At 38.7% G+C, this 20,867-nt stretch overlaps 1 protein-coding gene across 1 annotated transcript; it reads left to right on the top strand.

Annotated features, from left to right (window-relative positions):
• The first annotated feature begins 8,474 nt into the window (after nucleotides 1–8,474).
• LOC127432034 (type-2 angiotensin II receptor-like) lies at nucleotides 8,475–18,197 on the top strand. The gene is made up of 2 exons (XM_051682803.1): nucleotides 8,475–8,618; nucleotides 10,640–18,197. The coding sequence occupies exon 2, from the start codon at nucleotides 10,686–10,688 to the stop codon at nucleotides 11,784–11,786; it is 1,101 nt and encodes a 366-aa protein (XP_051538763.1). The 5' UTR covers nucleotides 8,475–8,618; nucleotides 10,640–10,685; the 3' UTR covers nucleotides 11,787–18,197.
• Nucleotides 18,198–20,867: the final 2,670 nt, after the last annotated feature.

Raw genomic sequence — 20,867 nt, forward strand, 5'->3', positions numbered from 1 at the left:
GTATCTGCTGCTTTAGGGGGGCTGTATGCTACTCCCAAAAATAGTACATAGCAGGTGGCGCAGCTGTAAATGTCTAAAGAACTGAGATCTGGGAATCCCAAAATGCTGAACCAAATTTTCAAAGGATCTCATCACTCTGCTCTCATATAGGTCACTGAGTGTAGTAACCCCCCTCACAAAGGGGACTTATTAATACATAATTTGGGGTTCAGCCATAAGCTCGAGGCAACATTTAAATAAATGTCTGAATCAAACATTCTGGACACTTTTGTCCATACTGAGTGTAAATGTGAGGTAACGTGGTGTAATTTAACTTCTCTGGTTAGTTTGATAGAAAGGCTTTGCTTGTGTCATGGCTGGCGGAAGCTTTCCGTTCTTTAATGATTCTGTATAAACATCTAACAAAATTGGAGCCAGTTCTGTAGCATAAGATCTAAAAAATTCAGCGGCAAAACCAGCTGGCCCTGGAGCCTTGCCTGTAGGCAATGCTTTAATTACCTCACCAAGCTCCTCCAAGGTTATCTCAGAATCAAAATAATTTGTTTGAAAATAATTCATCAATTTAAGGAGTTCTAATGGTTCCACAAAGTTTCTAATGTCTTCATCAGTAGACAAAGACATGAAACCATAGAGATCAAGATAGAATTCTTTAAAAGCATTATTAATGTCAATGGCTTAGGTAAATATTTCACCATCAGCAGATTTCACTGAGGGAATGTTAGAAAAAGGCTCTCTCTGCTTTATGTATCTAGCCAAAAGCTTCCCTGCTTTGTCCCCTGACTCAAAATATGACTGTCTTGCCCTGAATAGCCAAAACTCCACCTTCCGTGACAAAATAGTATTATATCTGTATTTCAATCGAGTCAATTCTCTGAGCCCATCAGACAACATTCAGCGCTTCAGCTCTGCCTCGGCACATTTAATATTCCCTTCCAACTCCACGAGTTCCCGTGCTTTGGATTTTTTGATGAATGAGGCATACTGTATGATCCGACCCCTAAGAACCACCTTAAGTGCCTCCCAAGCCACACCCACAGAGGATACTGAGGTCCTGTTGGTTGATTTCAGCCTTTAGCATTTGTTGGAATTCAGGATTTTGCAAAAGGGATACATTAAAGCGCCAATTATATGATTGATTTTTCTCTGTATGTGGCAACACCTCTAAACTCACCAGGGCATGATCTGAGACTAAGATGTTTCCAATTAAACAATCAACAACAGATGAAATGAGGGACTTGGATATAAATATATATATATTCTAGAATAAACCTTATGGACTGATGAAAAAAAATCCTTACCAGATGGGTTCAAAAGCCTCCTCATATCTGTAAGACCAAGATTTTTACACATCCTGTGAAGCATCACTGTTGCTCTAGGGGACTTACACAATTTTGCTTCACTATGATCAAGGACTGAGTCCATCAAAAGATTCAAGTCTCATCCCAATATTATATCATGAGGGGTGCCAGCAGCTTGCAACATCCCTTCAATATCTATAAAAAAAAAAGCCCTGATCATCAGCGTAAGGTTCGTAAATATTAGCCAAAATCAACCTTTGCCCCTGAATTTCTGCAAAAACAGTAATGACTCTTACTAATTTATCTTTAATCTGTTTGAGACATTTGAATTGTAGATGTTTACTTATCAATGTAATGACTCCCCTGCTCTTACTTGAGCTAGCACTAAAGAAAATATGTCCACCCCATATCTTCCCAAATTTTTCAGCTTCCTGCAGGGAAAGATGCATTTCTTGAAGAAACACTATCATATTTTTTACATTTAAAAGAAATAACCTTCCTCTTTATGGGGTGCCCCAACCCATTCACATTCCACGTGGAGAGAGACAATCCACTCATATTAACATTTGACATTTTGACATATTATAAAAAATAGATTGTGTCAAAAACAAAATTATAAAGACCACATTCCAACAATAGAGCAACAAACAAACCCCGAACTTCCCCCAGAAAAAAAATAAATAAATAAATATTGTGCGCATTAACCCCGCACGCGACAGCGCCAACCGGCGTCCTTTACACTAAACTCAAACAGTCCATGTATGCCTACGAGAGCCCCCGTGACAACTTTGCCATCGGATTGCTCCAGTTTCTATACAAATTTTGTGAGACAGAATTACACAACAGAAACTAATCTATAAAACAACTCCAGCCAATATGAGGCATAAACACCAAGAGCATGTAGATTCATCCATATAACTGTCCCGAAGGTGTGTTCCTCCACAAAACAAACTCCAGCCACTAGTGGAACCAGCACAAAAAAAAAAAAAAAAAAAGGCTGTTCAATTTCCTCAGGCAGTCAAACGAATGTTCAGTGAGCCGGCCCATTCTGCTGTTACAACAGTACAAGAACATGCAGATTCATCCACATACTGTCCCAAAGGAGTTTTATTACACAAAACAAACTCCAGCCGCTAGGCGGAACCAACACAAAAAGAAACATAAAAGGCACCCAGTTTCCTCAGATGGTCAAGTGAATGTTCAGTGAATCAGGCTCACTCGGCTGCATCAAGAGCATCACACAGTGACTTACTTATTCTATTGACTTTATGAAGGACATCGCTTGCTGTGGGCATGTAAATATTTTGCGGCCATCCTTAGTATCTGTTCTCAATTTGGCCGGGAACATCAGTGCAAAAGTGACCTTCCATTGATGTAAGAGTTTCTTGCATTCCTTGAATCGATCACGTTTCTCTCTTGTCGAATTTGCAAAGTCTGGGAACAAGAAAAAAGCCTTCCTTTACTCCTCGCCTTGCGTAACACTTGATCGGATTGATCAGGCCCTGTCTCCCTCTGTGGATCTCCGAGCTGGGACCCTGTGAGTTCGCTCGATTTCCAGCTTATGGCCTGTTATGTCAAGCAGATTCGGGAAGAGCTCACCTAGGAATTTCACCATATCTCTGCCTTTCTCATTCTCAGGAATTCCAACAATTCGGACGTTGTTTCGCCGGTTACGATTCTCAAGGACTTCCAACTTTTCCCAAAAGCGCTCTAAGTCCATCTTGGTCGCTAGCGGGTTAGCAGCTAATTCCCTCTCCGATGACTCCAGATAATCAATCCATTTCTCGACGTCCCCCATTCTAGTAACCAACTCAGAGAATGTCATCTCCATGGTAGTGATCGATCGACGTATTACAGCAAGATCCTCCAAGTCAGCAACAACCTTCACCAGCATTAGCGACATGCTTGATAGTTGATGCGGAATCTCTCCCACCGCACCGTCCAAACTGAGTCCCCGATCTGCAGCACTGTATGGGGTATCAGCTTGAGCACATAAGTGTCTTTTAATGTCTCCAGAGCACGAGGATTTTGAATTCTTTGACATTTTGTTTTCATAGAACAGTTATGAAACAGGGTATATCGAAACTCACCGGTTTATGACACAAAAAGTATTAAAAACTAACAAAGTGCACAGAGCTCACTGTTCACACGCCCAACCCTCGCATGGCGCCATGCGACTCGCTGCTCATAAATAGGTTGTCAGTCCCTAACATTCTGCCTGACATATCTTTTTGTGTTCTGCAGAAGTAAAAAAATATGAATAAATGAATAAATGATGACAGAATTTTCGTTTTTGAGAGAACTGTCCCTTTATTGTGAGAGAACAAGACTCATACCCCACATTTTATAGGCAGAATCCAAAACTCTAGTAAGGCCAAGAACCAATACTTTTCATTAGTACGAATGCATTACAAACAGGGGTCTATGCAGATGTAGGTAGTAACGCACTACATTTACTCCGTTACATTTACTTAAGTAACTTTTTGGAAAAAAATTTACTTTTAGAGTAGGTTTAAAAGTGGGTAATTCTTACTCTCACTCAAGTAAATTTCTAATGAATTTTTTTTACTTCTTTACAATGTGCGGCTTTCCTGTCCTTACATTACTGGGCTTAATTTTAGTTAATGTGTAATTTATTGAGAGATTATTGAATGGGACTTTTACAATAGTGGGCACACTCTGCTGTCACAGACTGTCACTCAAGTCATCAGTGCTGCAGCATCATGCTCTTCAAACAAAGTGAAACACTTTCTTCACTCAGCACAGTGAAAAAAATAATAGTTTTGTCATGCAATTCCTTCATTTAACACCAAGACAACTGGATGTTTCAAGATTAAATCACACGCTGAGGTATGTTTTGGCTCTAATGATAACACAGGATTTTCTGTGTAATGTGATGGTAATTTTCAGGGTGATTCTGTAAATATGGGCTCTTATGACATCATTTTTTAAATGTTCATTTTTAAATCAGTGCAGCAATATATCAGTGCGCTTTCTCCCCCGTCCCGCCTGTCATGAGCAGTATTTACGCATTTACCTCGCGGGGGTACTGGAAACTATCACAGCTACTTCAGGCGGATTAACTATAAATCCATGTAAACATCCAAGTTAAGTGTAAATAAATGCCTTGGCTTTGCTGTTAGCTTGATTGACAACTGGAGCGCAAACAGACACCATTTCTGTGCGTGCACAGTGAGATGTGCAGGGCGTGAGCGTGAGAGAGATGTGCGGGCACGAGGCAATCGTATGGCAAAGAGAGTGGATGTGTCCGAAATCGTTCACTATTTCCTATATAGTGAATGACAGTTAGTGCACTATATCTCAGCAGTGAGTGAACGAAATGAGTGAGTGAATCCGGTGACGTTTACACAAAGCGTCGGATCTCTGGGGCTGTCACAGAAACAGCATCACATATGAACTTTTAAAATACTTGGGCCTTACTTGTTATTCTTATTAAATAATATATTAATACAATAAATCTTCATACTGTTTGTCATTTTTAATATATACTGTGTGTTAATATAAAGAGTAAACACATTTGATCAAATAAAGAGTACGTTTTAAAATGTATCTGTATGTTTTTCCTTTCTATTTGTTATGTTATTTTAATCAAGTAATAATTTGTCAAAAAGTAATTTAATAAATTCAGCATGAAAGAAAACATTGCAGGAGTGAAGGAAGCAGTAAACTCCCAGCTCGTACGTCTTCCCCATGGTGAATTGTGGGCAATAGTGCATTGTGGGTAGTAATGAGTGAACAAAAGTAAGGAACGAGTGGCTCACTCAGAATTCAGACAATCCTACAAAATGGCGAACACTCGAAATAGTGCACTATATATTGTATAGGGGGCAGTTTCAGACACAGCGAGTGTTCCACGACTGGGGTTGGTGTCCTACGCACTAGGCTGCATACTCTGCGTTTAGAGAGCGGCGGTACTGCTGTACAGAACTAATGATCTAAATTCTTTCGACACTGAAAACTGTAACTACACTGAAATAAGAATCCACACAGGACTTTAAAAGCTATGAAATAGTGAAAGAAGGCATTAATAAAGCATGATCTTGCTTTGGTTTATATTTCAGCATTATATATAATGTCCTTGTGGGACATTTTCACCATAATAATTACTAGAAATGTTTCTAAAACTCTCTTATTGACAAATTCATCTAGTCCTTAAAGGGATAGTTCACCCAAAAATTAAAATTCTCATTATTTACTCACCCTCATGCCACCCCAGATGTGTATGAATTTCATCTGCTGAACTCAAATGAAGATTTTTAGAAGAATTTCTCAGCTCTGTAGGTCCATACAATGCAAGTGAATGGGTGGCAACATTTTAAAGCTAAACAAAATCACATAAATCAGCATAAAAGTAATCCATAAGACTCCAGTGGTTAAATCCATATCTTCAGAAGCGATATAATAGGTGTGGATGAGAAACAGATTACCTTCACATTCTTCTTGTGTTTTTGGTGATTCACATTCTTCTCTGCAAATCGCCCCCTGCTGTCTATCAAAAAAGACAAATATTGATCTGTTTCTCACCCACACCTATCATATCAATTCAGAAGATATGGATTTAACTACTGGAGTCATGGATTAATGCTTTGGCCTAAATTTTGGCCTACAGAGCTAAAATATTCTTCTAAAAATCTTAATTTGTGTTCTGCAGAAGAAAGGAAGTCATACACATCTGGGATGGCATGAGGGTGAGTAAATGATGAGAGAATCCTCATTTTTGGGTGAACTACCCCTTTAAAGTGATAGCTCAGCCATAATTTAATATTCTGTCATAATTTCCCTATCTTCATGTTGTTCCAAACCAGTGTGACGCTTTGTATTATGTGGAACACAAAATATGTTAGACAGTATCTGAATATAATTCAGTACAGTATCTGAAAAATATTCACTTAAAATAAATAGTGACACAGGCAAACATTCTGTCTAATATCTACTTAGTGTTGCATGGAAGAAAGAAAGTCATAAGGGTTTGGAACAATGTGATGGTGAATGATGACAAAATTTCTATTAATAATAATAATAATTCTGCAATACATGTTAAATGTGTATTATGTAATGGAATATAGGAGAGTTAACATCTATTATGTCATTTGTGAAAGTAACGAGTTACTCACTACTTGAGTACTCTTTTAATTGGATAATTTCTTACTCTTACTCAAGTAATTATTTATGTTAGTACTTTTACTAACAGGTAAGGCTACTCTTCCCACCTCTGATTGTATGTAACTCATGCCTTTTTCTGAAGACATGTGATAAGGTTTGATGAGAAACAAACCAAAATTGAATTTATTATTTAGTGAAAATTTTCACCGACCATTGCTCTCCTGTGCATATTCATGAGAGTGCACGAGAGTAACAGAATACACAGCCCAGCTCGCGAGATGGGGCGTTCAAGCTAAAATTGTTTTATCTAAAACAGGTCCGCCCCAGCGATTGTAACAACAGAACACAATACAGCTGCACACAAACCAGAGAACAGAACTTACTAAACATGTCTGAAGAACTCTTCCATCTCTCTCTGTTTGATTTCCAAGTACTCCAGTTCAAACAAATAAGGCTAGGTGTAGAAATGCATCTCCTCATCGACTTCAAACTCTTCAGACATGTTTTGTAAATTCTGTTATCTTGTGCCCATCTGTGTTGGATTTTCTATTGTTAATATCACTGGTGTTCCAGTTGAAGTGAAACAAAGCGAGTTTTCACTTGAATGCCCCATTTCGCCAGAGGGACTGTGTATTCTGTTGCTCTTGGGCACTCTCATGAGCATGCACAGGAGAGCAATATTAGGTGAGCATTTTCACTAAATAATACATAATACAACTAATACTAACCAATACATGAAATTTTGGTTTATTTCTCACCAAACCTTATATGCCTTCAGAACAAGGCATAAGTTGCACACAATAATTGATTAGGCTTTTGAATAATATTTTTGCAGCCTTTTGAAGAGGTAGTCACCATAAACTGCCATTGTATGACATCACTGAGCAATTTTTCTTTTTTTTTTCTGTCAAAATTTCTCCCTTTGTGTTTAGAAAAAGTAAGTCATATGGGCTTATAACAACGGGGGGGGTAAATGTTGACTGAATTTTTATTTTTGGGTGAAATACCCCTTTAAGTGGTCTGGTGCTCCAGTTAGTGCATGCTGCAAACTGAGTACACCTAATTTACATTACTTCATTCATTCGTACAAATACAAGGCCGAAATCAGACTTTCAAAAGAGAAAGGAGTGGAGAAAGAGCAAGAAGTAGAAGACAATTTATGAGTGGGGTTTTTTTACCGAAGAAAAGTCAGCCATATGTGTATAGCTACTTAACGTAGCTAACATAGCTACTTGTTAGATATACATGTAAACAGGGTCCAAAATTAACACTCAACATGCATCAAATGCGAGAACAAATTGCCTTTGTAGATTAAATAAAACATAAATATTCACCTGTTGGCAGGTAACATTAAAAGCAACTGCAGAATTACATGCTTTACCTTGAACAGTGAAAACAATAATCTGACAGAACAACCTGGCACTCCTCTCATTTCAGACATTTAGTGAATGGCCAACAAGAAAACTCGAAAATTTGTAAATGTGTAATTATTTTGTTAGTAGCCATTTTTTTTTTTTTTTTTTTTTGGACAAATGTATTGCTTGATCAAGAATATATTTGTATTCAAATGAAAAGTTGTGAATTATTTATAACTGCTAAATATCAATCAAAAAACATTTAATTTTGAAGTCTCATTCACAATGGGGATGATAAAACATTACTGTAGAAAATATAAACACAATAAACACTGTTGTTGCACATCTGTCTTTAAATTTTTCAGGTCGGTAGGTGTGTACATAATGTTGGGGTGCTTCCTCCTGGATATTTGCTTGCAGTAAAATATTTCCTTTTACACTCTATATTTTTTTTTTATTGTTCAATCTGAGCTGCTTAACTGAATACATGGAAGATGCATTTAACACAAACACAGGCAGTTATGAGGAGGAGGAGAACACTCTTGCGTCCTGTCATAACCCCCCCCCCCCCCCCAACATCTTTCTCCACCCTCCCTTTCCCACAGGTCGAATGTGGACAAATTTTTTTTTAACAAATCCTACATCTGTTTGGCTGTTTACTCCCTCATATACTTACACATGCAGAGAATGTGCTCCACTTCCAAAATGCACAAGTCTGCTTGGGGCAAAGCAAGGATGAGGAAGCTTGCTTTGGCTCAATCGTAAGCGTGAAATGCGTGCCAGGGTTTTAATATTTCAGAGGGACATAAGACTTCTCTAACTTTGCACCGGAAACTGAAAGGTATGGTGAAATGACTGAGTCAGTGTTTTAGTGCAATGCAGTGCTGTGGGGAATTTTTTCAAAGATTTGAACATTGCTTTTGCAAGATGATTTGATTCACAAATTAACTGCTGCTTAAGATCCAGAATGTAAAATCAGATGCATATCTGGAGAATATGTGAGATGCATCAGCCAGGTGTTAGGTATTAGATATAACTTCACAATCATTTCTTTAAAAAAATTTACTAACAGGTTAGAAACAATATAATGAGGGCAATGTTTCTAGCATGCATTGCACAGGGTTAAGGATTCTTCTTCTTGCATGTTTAATATTCTGCACTGGGACTCCAGAAGTCACTGTATTTTGTTTTCTCCTACCACGTAGTAGTGGATTGACAATAAACTTTCTTTGAATTTTAACTAGGTGTTTCATAGAATTCAAAACTGTACAAAAGTCAAATTGTACAAATCTCGTTTTTCCTATTCAAAAGACCTCTGAACATTAAAAACCATTCGAGATATACTAAACATAAACATATTCAGAACATTAAATGACACTTAAGATAAAATTGTGAACTTGTTTTCCTAGGAAGCAGATTAGACGATATTGAAGTTTTCTGTTCATCTGTGGCTATAGGACATGTAACGTGAGATAAAATAAATATTGTTGATTTGTTTGAATGCTTTCTTTGAAGAGACTGTAGTAATAACACCAAATTTTCTTTGATTGATAAATATGTTCTTCACCGATGAGATAAACAGAAATTACGTGTCTGGAATCGTCTTGACAGGGATAGCATTCTGATTAAGAACATGTGCTACATTTGAAATATGACAGGGTTTATTTTCACCAGCTGTGAACATAGTTTAGGGCTCAGTGTGTAATGTTAATCTTTATAAATCAATTTTTATGACAGCACAGAGCGGATATAAATGATGAGAAACTCGTTATATTCTACTGTAAGTTTAGGGAGAGAAACCGGATTCCTAATGACATTTCACATATTTAAACTGTACTTGTTTGACAGATTTTAAATATATAGAATAATTTATTTAGATTTTAGATTTAAATATACCCACTGTAAATAACAAACATTAAACAGCCTAAAACAACCAATATTACCTTTTACTAAAAACTTTAAACTACCAACTAGTTCACCAGAGAATTTGATCTCATTTTCAGTGTGATGTTACGAAGTCTGATTGTGATATATTTTTTTAGGACCTGTGACCATGAGTTTTATGTTGTGCAATATTGCACACAGTGCCTTAGCTCAATGGAAAAATATGAACAGAAATGTTATATTTGTTTAGTTATATTGACTATATGGGAGAGTGGCATTATAACCCCTCTCCTACAGCCTCAACCTCTGCAGCCGATTTTCCAGCCAATCAAAAATCTTCATGTGCCCCACGCCTATGTTAACAGTAACCAGATGTATTGAGGAGCGCAGCCTACTGAGATCTATAAAACACATCTGCACTGGAGCCAAACTCACTAGAGTTATGGTCACACACTCACACATGCTTAGTGGCATGCTCCATTTCTCTCTCACACACACACACACATATACACAGATTCTCTTTCTCACACTGACAAGTTGTAAAGGATGCTACAACAACATCAGTCCCAGTGGACTGTCCACAGTGAGATTTTGTTCTCTACTCTACAGCTCTAATAACATAATAGAGAATAAGTCTGTAGACCAACATGGGACTATCTCTTTAAATAGGGTTGAAATTAGATAGTGTTTTTCATCTCAGAGGAGGATAAGAACATTACAAACATAAGGGATAACATAGTCACACTCTTTTGAAAACCTTTTCATGTGTCTCAGCTCATTTTAGGGCTAAGCGTTCAGGAGTTTCACAGTCTTGTATTTTCCTATTTTAGGGTGCACAATATCAAGAAATTTGAAGGTTTAAGAGAAATGTAACATGATAAATGATTTTACATTTTATCATAAGGCTACATTAACATATTTCATCATCAGCCTGAGAATGTATCATGAAGTCCTTCTTTCTATGTTTTTCCATTTTAGAACTTCAAAATGTTCCTGTAAATTCTGCATAATCAGCACTGACACCATGGAAACGGACTCTGCCCATAAACTGACCACACCCAATGTGTCATTGATGCATCATAACATCACAAACTCACTGTGTGACTACATGTTGCCCTCGACCACCCAGTACCAGAAGAAAGTGATACCCACCTTCTACAGTCTCATCTTTTTGCTGGGTTTCTTTGGTAACATGCTTGTAGTGTGTGTTTTGTATCATAGTTCAGGGCGGAGGACCGTCGCTAACACGTATCTGGTGAATCTAGCGATGTCAGACTTGCTCTTCCTGAGCTCTTTGCCTTTCTGGGCTGTGTACTACTCTTTGGATTATAATTGGATTTTTGGGAAGGTTATGTGTAAACTGTGTGGGGGTCTGCTGACAATAAATGTCTACGCTAGTATATTTTTCATCACTTGTATGAGCGTGGATCGATATCATGCTTTCATCTACCCGTTACACTCCCGGAGCAGTAGGAGTGTGAGTCGGGCCAGGTGTGTTAGCTGCATCATTTGGGTCCTGGCAGCTCTGACCACGCTGCCCACAGTTGTTTTCCGTGACATACACACTTTCCCTATAAACAATGTGACCGCTTGTGTCATATATTACCCCAGTGAGCTCTGGCACACCGGGTTAACTCTTGCGAAGAACACCCTTGGATTCTTTCTGCCGTTGGTTGTCATAGCAACCTGCTACAGCCGAATCGCTGTACACCTGATGGCCACTCCCAACTTCCTGGAGCAAGACTCTGCCAGGTTGGTCCATGTCTTGAGAATGGTGGTCGCCGTGGTATTGGCATTTTTCTTTTGCTGGTTCCCGTTTCATGTGCTGGCATTCCTGGGAGCTCTGGGAGAGCTGGGGGTGGAGTGGGATTGTTGGGTGCTCCAAACAATCAATAAACTACTGCCGTTCTTCCTCTGCCTTGGCTTTTCCAACTCTGCCATCAACCCTTTCCTGTACTGTTTTGTGGGAAATCACTTCAGAGAGAGGCTATGGCAAATTTATGGAGAGATGCTGACACAGAAAAGAGATTCTGTTAGTACAAGACTGTCTTCCTTCTCCCAGAAACTGAGTGACCTCAAAGAGACTATGCCTCTGGAGATTCTGGAGCAGCAAAGCGCCTCCTAGTGGATGGGAGTCTAAAGTATACTGTAATTACAAACAGAAGTGGACAGTCAATGACAGTCATTGCCCTAAATGTTGTTCTATGACCTTTCATTGGTGCAGCATGATCAGAGCGGATGGATCTCATTTGGTGTCTGTTGTTGTTATATTATAGTAGATTCCAAACTCATTTGATGTTCTGTTTTCCTTGGAACACAACATGAGATGTTAGGCAGAATTCACTTTAATTGTATGGAAGATGGAGACTGTCATTCTGCCTAACATCTCCTTTTGTTTTCCACAGAGGAATGAAAGTCATACAGGTTTGAAACAACATAAGGGTGAGTAAATTATGATCATTTTCATTTTTGGGTGAACTGTCCCTTTAAGTTATGCTGTTTTGTTTTATTTCAGTTTACACTGTGTTCATGCAGCAGTATGATGACAATCGACATCATTCTGTCACACAATAATATGCACAATTTGCAGTTACATTTAGCTACATATCAATCTTGAGTTAATCACACTCTCTCCAGGATGAGGAACTGTGGTTTTGCTTTTTGATTTTTTTGCAGAAATCATGGAAAATCCAAAGGTTTGAGGACAGCTGTACTGTTGTAATGTCAGTGTAATTGATGACATCAGTGTTGCTAATATGACCAGAATGTCATATACCTGTATGTAAAATCATTTATATTGCTGATGTCTGCCCGACAGACCCTAATGCTGTCTTTAAGCTATATATAGGAAGATATAGAAAGTTACAGCAATGTAACACAAAATGTTAAAATTATAAATCATTATAAATAGCATTATAATTATAATGGAGCCTATATGATGTCAGTCTGTTTTATTCTGTGATTTGTCTTATGTGACAAGAGAAAGATACTTTTGGCAACGTGTGATCTGTGCTGTGATCATGCTTTTTATTTGCAAGAAATTATTGCAGATTTCTACAGAGTAGTGTTTCCTAACCCTGATAATGGATTAGGGAGATGTCCAAAATGTGCACTGTTGGGGGGCCCTCCAAGAACAGAGTTGGGAAACACGGCTCTTGAGAAACTAAAGTGCTGTTGATTAGTGTTATATACTGTATATAACACTCTAGAGGCCTATTCTAGGAATATACTGAGACTGAGGGCCATGTCTTCTGGTTGTGTTTGACAGAGTGCCTCACAATTCAATTAAATACAGTGCTTTTAACAATGAAGATGGTCTCAGCCCTATTCACAATATGGCACGCCCTTGAGTCCCTTATTGCTTTTATAAAATGGTTACCACCTAATAAAAATAGTAAGGAACCAAATGTTTATTAAAATGTCATTTTTTAAAGTAAACATATTAAACACCTTCCTTACGTTAGAATACGTAGTGCTTGATAGTAAACTGTAAACAGAACATAATTCAGTAGTGTTTATACACTGATCAGCCACAACATTAAAACCACTGACAGATGAAGTGAATAACATTTATTATCTTGTTACAATGGCACCTGACAAGGGGTGGGATTGTGCAGCAAGTGAACGTTCAGTTCTTGAATTTCATTTGTTGGAAGCAGGAAAAATGGGTAAGCGTAAGGATCTGAGCAACTTTGACAAGGGCCAAATTGTGATGGCTAGATGACTGGGTCAGAGCTTCTCCAAAACGGCAGGTCTTGTGTGGTGTTCCTGGTATGCAGTGGTTAGTACCTTCCAAAACTGGTCCTTGGAAGGACAACCAGTGAACCGGCGACAGGGTCATGGGCGCCCAAGGCTCATTGATATGCGTGGGGAGTGAAAGCTAGGCCGTCTGGTCTGATCCCACAGAAGAGCTACTGTAGCACAAATTGCTGAAAAACGTAATGCTGGCCATGATAGAAAGGTGTCAGAACACACAGTGCATCGCAGCTTGCTGCGTATGGGGCTGCATAGCCACAGACCGGTTAGAGTGCCCATGCTGACCCCTGTCCACTGCCGAAAGTGCCCACGTGAGCGTCAGAACTGGACCATGGAGCATTGGAGGAAGGTGGCCTGGTCTGATGAATCACATTTTCTTTTAGATCATGTGGATGGCAGGGTGCATGTGTGTCACTTACCTGGGGAAGAGATGGCAGCAGGATGCACTATGGGAGGAAGGCAGTCCAGCGGAGGCAGTGTGATGCTCTGGGCAATATTCTGCTGGGAAACCTTGGGTCCTGGCATTCATGTGGATGTTACTTTGACATGTACCACCCACCTAAAGATTGTTGCAGACCACGTACACCCCTTCATGGCAACGGTATTCCCTAATGGCAGTGGCCTCATTCAGCCGGATAATGCGCCCTGCCATGCTGCAAAAATTGTTCTGGAATGGTTTGAGGAACATGACAAAGAGTTCAAGGTGTTGACTTGGCCTCCAAATTCCCCAGATCTCAATCCGATTGAGCATCTATGGGATGTGCTGGACCAACAAGTCTGATCCATGGAGGCCCCACCTCACAACTTACAGGACTTAAAGGATCTGCTGCTAATGTCTTGGTGCCAGATACCACAGGACACCTTCAAAGGTCTTGAAGAGTCCATGTCTCGACGGGTCAGAGCTGTTTTGGTGGCAGGAGGGGGACCTACACGATATTAGGCAGGTGGTTTTAATGTTGTGGCTGATTGGTGTATAGCGGAATGCTATAAAACGGCCCTACCCCAAACCACACAATCTTATTTTCTACATATTGTCAGTAAAGAAAGGCATTGCAACTCATTTGGGATAAAAAGCTAAATGACAACTAAACCGTTATGCCTCAGTTTAATCATTTTTATCACACTGGTGAATGATGAACAGTTTCAGTCCAAAATGCTCTGATTAACTGATCCAATAACTGTGAGACATTGACAATGTGTACCGAGGTGCTTTGTTTTACTCTCTACTTACCTTTCCTTACTCTTACTGTCATCTCCTCTGTTCTGTCTCTACTGGTGACCTGACACAGGTGTAAAGTCCTACATCTGACTCTCTTTTTACAGTCTCTCTGTATTAAGGACACATTTCTTGTCTCCAGATCTTGAGTAAACACACTTTCTCTGCACTCCTGGCCTCTTCTTTCTATCACCTGTCTGTTTGAATAGATCCAAACACAGCCTGTCTTTTTAAAACACCTGATCTCTATGGCAACTGCACAGATTGCTGGTGACAGAATAGTGAAATCACATTGCAATTTAACCTGAACTCTCTAAGCAGGTTCTTAGCCAAGCTCATCTGTGAGTGCAAGAAGAGAAAGAAAGACACTGAAACAGATCAAATGAAAAATCCTCCATTAATTTTGCCAAATATTAGTTGTAATGTCTACCATTGTAATCTCCAAATATCTGTATACCGGAGTCTGGAATATCTAATATCTGAGGTCTGTGATCTGGATATACATTCCATAATTTGTTTTGTCCCACTTCAGTACCAAAGAAAGACAGCCAAGAAATGTTATTCACTTTTGATTTCCAGAGATTACTTTTCTGGCAAATTACCACACCTTTTGTTTTAACCCTGGCTCAAGAGAAGCATTACTTTCAAGCAATGTAGAGCCATCTTATGTTGTAAGATCTCTAATGCACTAAAAATACTAAATCTTTTCAAAAAATATTTTCCACCTGGAATAATTAACCAACAGATGTTCTTGTCTACAGGAATCTGGAGGAACCTGCTTATGTAACACGTATCAGGAGTTATTAATTCAAATTATAGGCCATTAGGTTCGACTAGGGAGGTGTAGTTGAGTGAAACAACACTGAATGAGTCGCCAAAAAATTCTGCATTGAAATAGAACACTGTTCTTTGTAACAAATTTTTTAACACTAGTAAAGGAAAATATAAAGAAGAAAATAAATTAAATTACAACCAGTTGTTCACATTTTCTCCACAATATCAACTCACAATATACCTTAATGTAAATAAATTCGTCTGATCATTCCTACCTGAGTGCACCTTATGAGCTATAGGATTTTACCCTGGAATAAGCCATTTTACAATATTAACACATAACTTTATCCACAGTTATAAAATTCAGACATTTCAATTAAATTTACAATTCAGTCCTTTTCTGCATATCGCGGCCCCCTTCGAAGCTCCGTTTTGCGGCCCTCTTCAGCCTGTTGCGGCCCGTTTGTCATAACCTGGCAGCCTGTTTCACGGCCGGCCCACTGGGAAAAGTCCCGGTTCTCCCTATGGCCAGTCATAGGTAGTACATATTTCTCATGTTTTACTGATTGATGCCATTTCAATAGGACCTAACATCCCCTGTCAGGGGCTACTGGTGCCATTGCTGCACACCTTCTCTGCAATGTCGTCTTCTTACATTCTTAAATATTTGTCATTTGCTCCATTCCATACAAATTCTTCTCTAAAGTATTTTGACAAGAACTGTAACTAAGAGCAGGTTTATTGTCAGCTCCTGTCAAAGAAACAATTAGACAAATTTCCAAATCTACTCTACTTCTGTACTTATATCAACTTCAGACATTCTACCTATTTTAGTTTCTTTATAATGACAAACGCATGAAAAGATGAAAAAGATGAAGACTAATATGGATGAAGTTTTTTTAGTGAAATAACAGTTCTGCTCCATAACCATTGTGCCCTTAAAGGGATAGTTCACCCAAAAATGAAAATCCTCTCATAATTTACTCATCCTCATGCCATCCCAGATGTGTTTGACTGTCTTTCTTCAGCAGAACACAAATGAAGATTTTTGGAAGAATGCTTCAGCTCCGTAGGTCCATAAAATGCAAGTGCAATGGGTGCCAAATTTTTGAAGCTCCAAAAAGCACATATAGCCATCATAAAAGTATTCCATACAACTCGCGTGGATTAATGTTAATTATAAAGCGAAACGCTAGGTGTAAGAAACAGATTTTTCTGTATTAGACTCTTTTTTTTAAATAAAAATGTTCGCTTCCGGTCAGCTCATTGATGAGGGTGGAGTTCAAACTGCCTCTCATGTGATGTAACACGAAAGCCTCCTCTGCATAGATATTCATACAGTACAGTATACAGTAGTGTGGTAGCCTGTGGTATTTTTCTGAAAGTGATTAGTCTAATGGCACATTAGTTTCAACAAAACCAAACTGTCTTTGGCTGAACTTGACAGCTCCTTCAGTTTATGTCAATATTCTATAAAAGACCAATTTTATTTATATCACTGAAAGTGACGTGACTGCTCCCATTATAATTAATAAATCTGTCTATACTAGTGGTACGCGATGTCGAAAATGCAGTAGCAATCGAGAATTATTCTTTTGATGAACTTACAACACAGTACATGGAGTGGACTTTTTATATGCCCTGTTACTCGTTTGAGGTAACGGCATTTCAATGTTCCAGGGCCAGATCAAAACTGCATTTTTTGCTTCCTTGAAGGGCACTCCTGCTGTAGGGGATGCCGCTCGAAAGCTCATTCAAAACGAAAGTGAGATAATGAATCTTTCCTCGGAGGGCCCTTCCACAAGACTTTTAGTGAAGGGTACATTCATACAGTAATGCCATGTTTCCTTCAGAGTACGCACTTCAAGGGCTCTGCAGTTCAGAGTGAGTATAGGGCATAGGGAGGATCACTTGCGATTGGATTTCCGCCACAGATCTGTTGTAGAGCGCGCTGTAAAAGGCATCTCCGCTTCATTTTCTTTAATACGCCCGCGATTTACAAAGAAATCTCATAATAACCCATTATTATTGTTATTGTGAGATTATGATGAGATTTTAATTTTATTTTAACTATTTTTATTTAACTTAAAATTTCCCCCCTTTTTCTGAAAGGGCACCTTTAGATTTGTGAAGGAAGATTTAGATTTGCACCCCTGCTGCCCCCGTTCTGTGCATGTCAGTGCTATGGACCACAATACTGTACTTTTCGACACAAAAGCAGTTTATTCAGCAGGTCTGAGCAAGGAGCTCGGTCTGAGGCATCTCCTCCCTTCACTTGCACTCAAACTGATTCAAACAGCTCTCCTTGTTGACCGTTCCAAGATGACGCCGCAGTTGACATATTCAGACCAACCGAATGAGGCATCTATGTATGAATATCTATGCTCCTTTTGTTGTAAGAAACACTGTGCTATTTTTTGTATTTCACACATGATTTGTCAATGCACTAATGTCACGTGAGGGGCAACGTGTATTCGACCCTCCTGAATTTTTTGCAAAAAAATTAAATATTGATCTATTTCTTTCACACCTAGCATTCACACAGGTGTCCTGGCAGAGTAACAACATGTAAAGTTCATCACATGAACTTTGGGCATGTTCCACTAAGTTTGACGACCATTAAGTGTCAAAATATTGTTTGTCTTTATACTGAACAATATGTCTATTGTTTATAATTTAAAACAAACTTTTTATGAAATTTTTTTTGCTTGAAAATGTGTTTGTGCTATCTTTAAAATAAATGGCACTTGATTTGGTGTTTTGTAACATAACGCAGACATTAAAACATTTCTGTCATGACAACTCTCGGAAAGATTCAACATGTGAATGTGGGTTTGACATATTGATAGGATAATGGTCTTGTTGAACTAGAGCTGCTAACGCTGCTGCTGCAGAGCAAGTATGGAGACTTGCTTCAGCTAGAAAATACACATACATGTGGAATTAGCATGTGGACATGCTGCTGCTGCTGCTGCACAAATAGATAAATGCAAGACATGTTGCATCAAGCATGTATTAGATAGTGCTGCACAAAGAGACATTACAAACCATCCCCCAACAAAGCTGGGAAGCTGCACAAAGGGCATGACACAAACACAAAACACAACCACCCAACCAAGCAGATCCATCACCAAGACTTATGTACTGCTGCTGCTCCGAAGAGCCATGCACACCGAGTGTATGCTAGCTAGGTGTGCCTTGACCACAGGCCAATGTTGTAACGCTAAAAAACTAAATTTCTATTTGTACCTTGGCCTGCTTAGCCAAATAGCTTAAATGACTAGTGTCCTAACCACTGATATATATATCTATTTTATATGTACTTAGCCTATAGCTAAATACTATATATATCCATCATATATATATATATATATATATAGAACTGGATTGCTCATGACGTCATAACAGCGAAGCCACTGCACCCCTATATTGCTATGCCCAAACATTCCAATGTCCCTATTGACTTAAAAGGAAATCTTCTAATTTCAGCAAGTAAACATTAGTCATTCAATCACTGATTTAATATCTGAAATCTGCATGTACATCCCTACAACGCAAACATCCTACATATGTAATTATTTATTTATTTATAGTCTGGAATTTTCCCTGTTTCTTGAAAGTGCGAGCAAGTTATGTATATCAAACAGTATCCACTTCTAACAAACTTCATCAGCAAACAGATCAGCTGATTGTAAACAAGTTCACTGAAACTGAGGTAAGATACAAACAGACATTTTCAGACTTATTGTGATAATTGAAGTGTTTTTTCAGAGTTACTTGTTTTATGTTTTTATCAAAAAGTGCCTTGTTTTCGTGGTCACTTGAATAAGAGCGCATGCTCTCACTCCCTCTATCACACACGCAGCGGGCGCTGAGATTGAGGGAGACAAGCAAAGCAAAGCTGGTTAAAATTAAACTGATACGGGTTTGACTGGAGGACAATGAATTAAACTGACTACAGAGAGCACTTCAATGTCAAAACAAGCAAATCCCAGGCATTTAAGGCAATTTAGAAAGCCTTTTTCGGGAGTAAGGACATATTGTCACCCTAAACAAGCAGATATTACAGCTTCTCCTACTTACATGGCAACTTGTGGACAACTTGTGGACAGTTTTCCCGCTTCCTTTGGTGATTGTTGTGCTGCACTGATAGACTTAACACCAGGGAAGATGAATGCTCTGACATCGCGATCCGCATATATCTTCTCCCTCATAATGAATATTTTCCATAACAAGCAAATCAAACATTAAACATGATTGTCACTAGAAGGCGAAATGCAACTGTCATATCCGCAGGTCGGATACAGTGAAATGGGGGTGTTATCTCCTGTCAGTCACTGATGTTCTGTGAGAAGGTGGGCATACTAAAATGACCGCTCGAACACTTCTGGTGGCTTCACCTCCTGCTGGCAGTTTAACATTGCATCAGCAATCCAGTTCTATTTATATATCAGTGGTCCTGACTCATAATGTTTACCTGAACCAGGAAAGCCCAGAGCTCATTTAACTAGTGACTTAGACTAGCCATATGTGGATTTATTTAATCTAATGACCTAAGATATGTGCCAGCCAATTTGGCTAAGGCTTACCTTGTTATAGACGCACTTCTATGTGTTATGGCCAAAAGCAGACCTTACTAAGAATGTGATGTTCGACACAGAAGCTTCAAAGCTTGTCAAAAAAAAACACACATTTCACATTGAACACTATATCTGAGCTTGATTTGTTTTAGGAAAAAACACGTAATCTGTGATGTCCGACACGTCATTTGGGTGAAAACCACACTACTGCTTTGGTATGTGGTTCAAAAGAAGCGCAAATGCTTGTGAAAGCTTGAACCCAATAGTCACATAAGCATATTTCACTCCCCTGTTAATAAAATGTTACTGCCCAGCCCACAAGCACATTTATTTTCTAATCTACAGATTAGTAATCAGTTGCCAATTTGCTCTCATACAATTATTATTTTTATTTTTTTTACAAAACGCAGCAACTTCTTAACTCATATATGGAACCCTTGAGGCTTGAGCCTTCACTTAGTATATTTATTGCTAGGAAAAACAGCAGCATTTTCAGAAATACACACATATATATCAACAAACACACAAAGCTCTTTTTCAAGAAGATCAGTTGCTCTTCACTCTATTGTTTACTTTGCTGTGTGTTTAATGACCTGTTGAACTGTTTTTCCTCTCTGCCATTGTCTTGAATGCCTTCCAGCTTATTTGTTTTTGGCTTAAGCACTAAAGGACTTAACCATCCCTACACAACACACTTGTAAATTGTAGTTCTAAACAGTGTAAGAAGACAATGCAGAAAAACATGTCTGAAGCAAGATGGAAGCTGGATTCACAGATCTCAAGTGTATCTGATCATACAATTAGTTGAACAACAAACCTAGTAAGTACATGCTAACACAATGAATCAATGTGATTCAACATCACTGTCTCCTGCTCTTTT

Source organism: Myxocyprinus asiaticus, chromosome 4, assembly GCF_019703515.2.
Source record: "Myxocyprinus asiaticus isolate MX2 ecotype Aquarium Trade chromosome 4, UBuf_Myxa_2, whole genome shotgun sequence".
In the NCBI taxonomy this organism is placed as follows: Eukaryota; Metazoa; Chordata; class Actinopteri; order Cypriniformes; family Catostomidae; genus Myxocyprinus; species Myxocyprinus asiaticus.

Coding starts and splice junctions, on each gene's coding strand:
- LOC127432034 (XM_051682803.1), top strand. CDS start 10,686: ATGGAAACGGACTCTGCCCATAAACTGACCACACCCAATGTGTCATTG.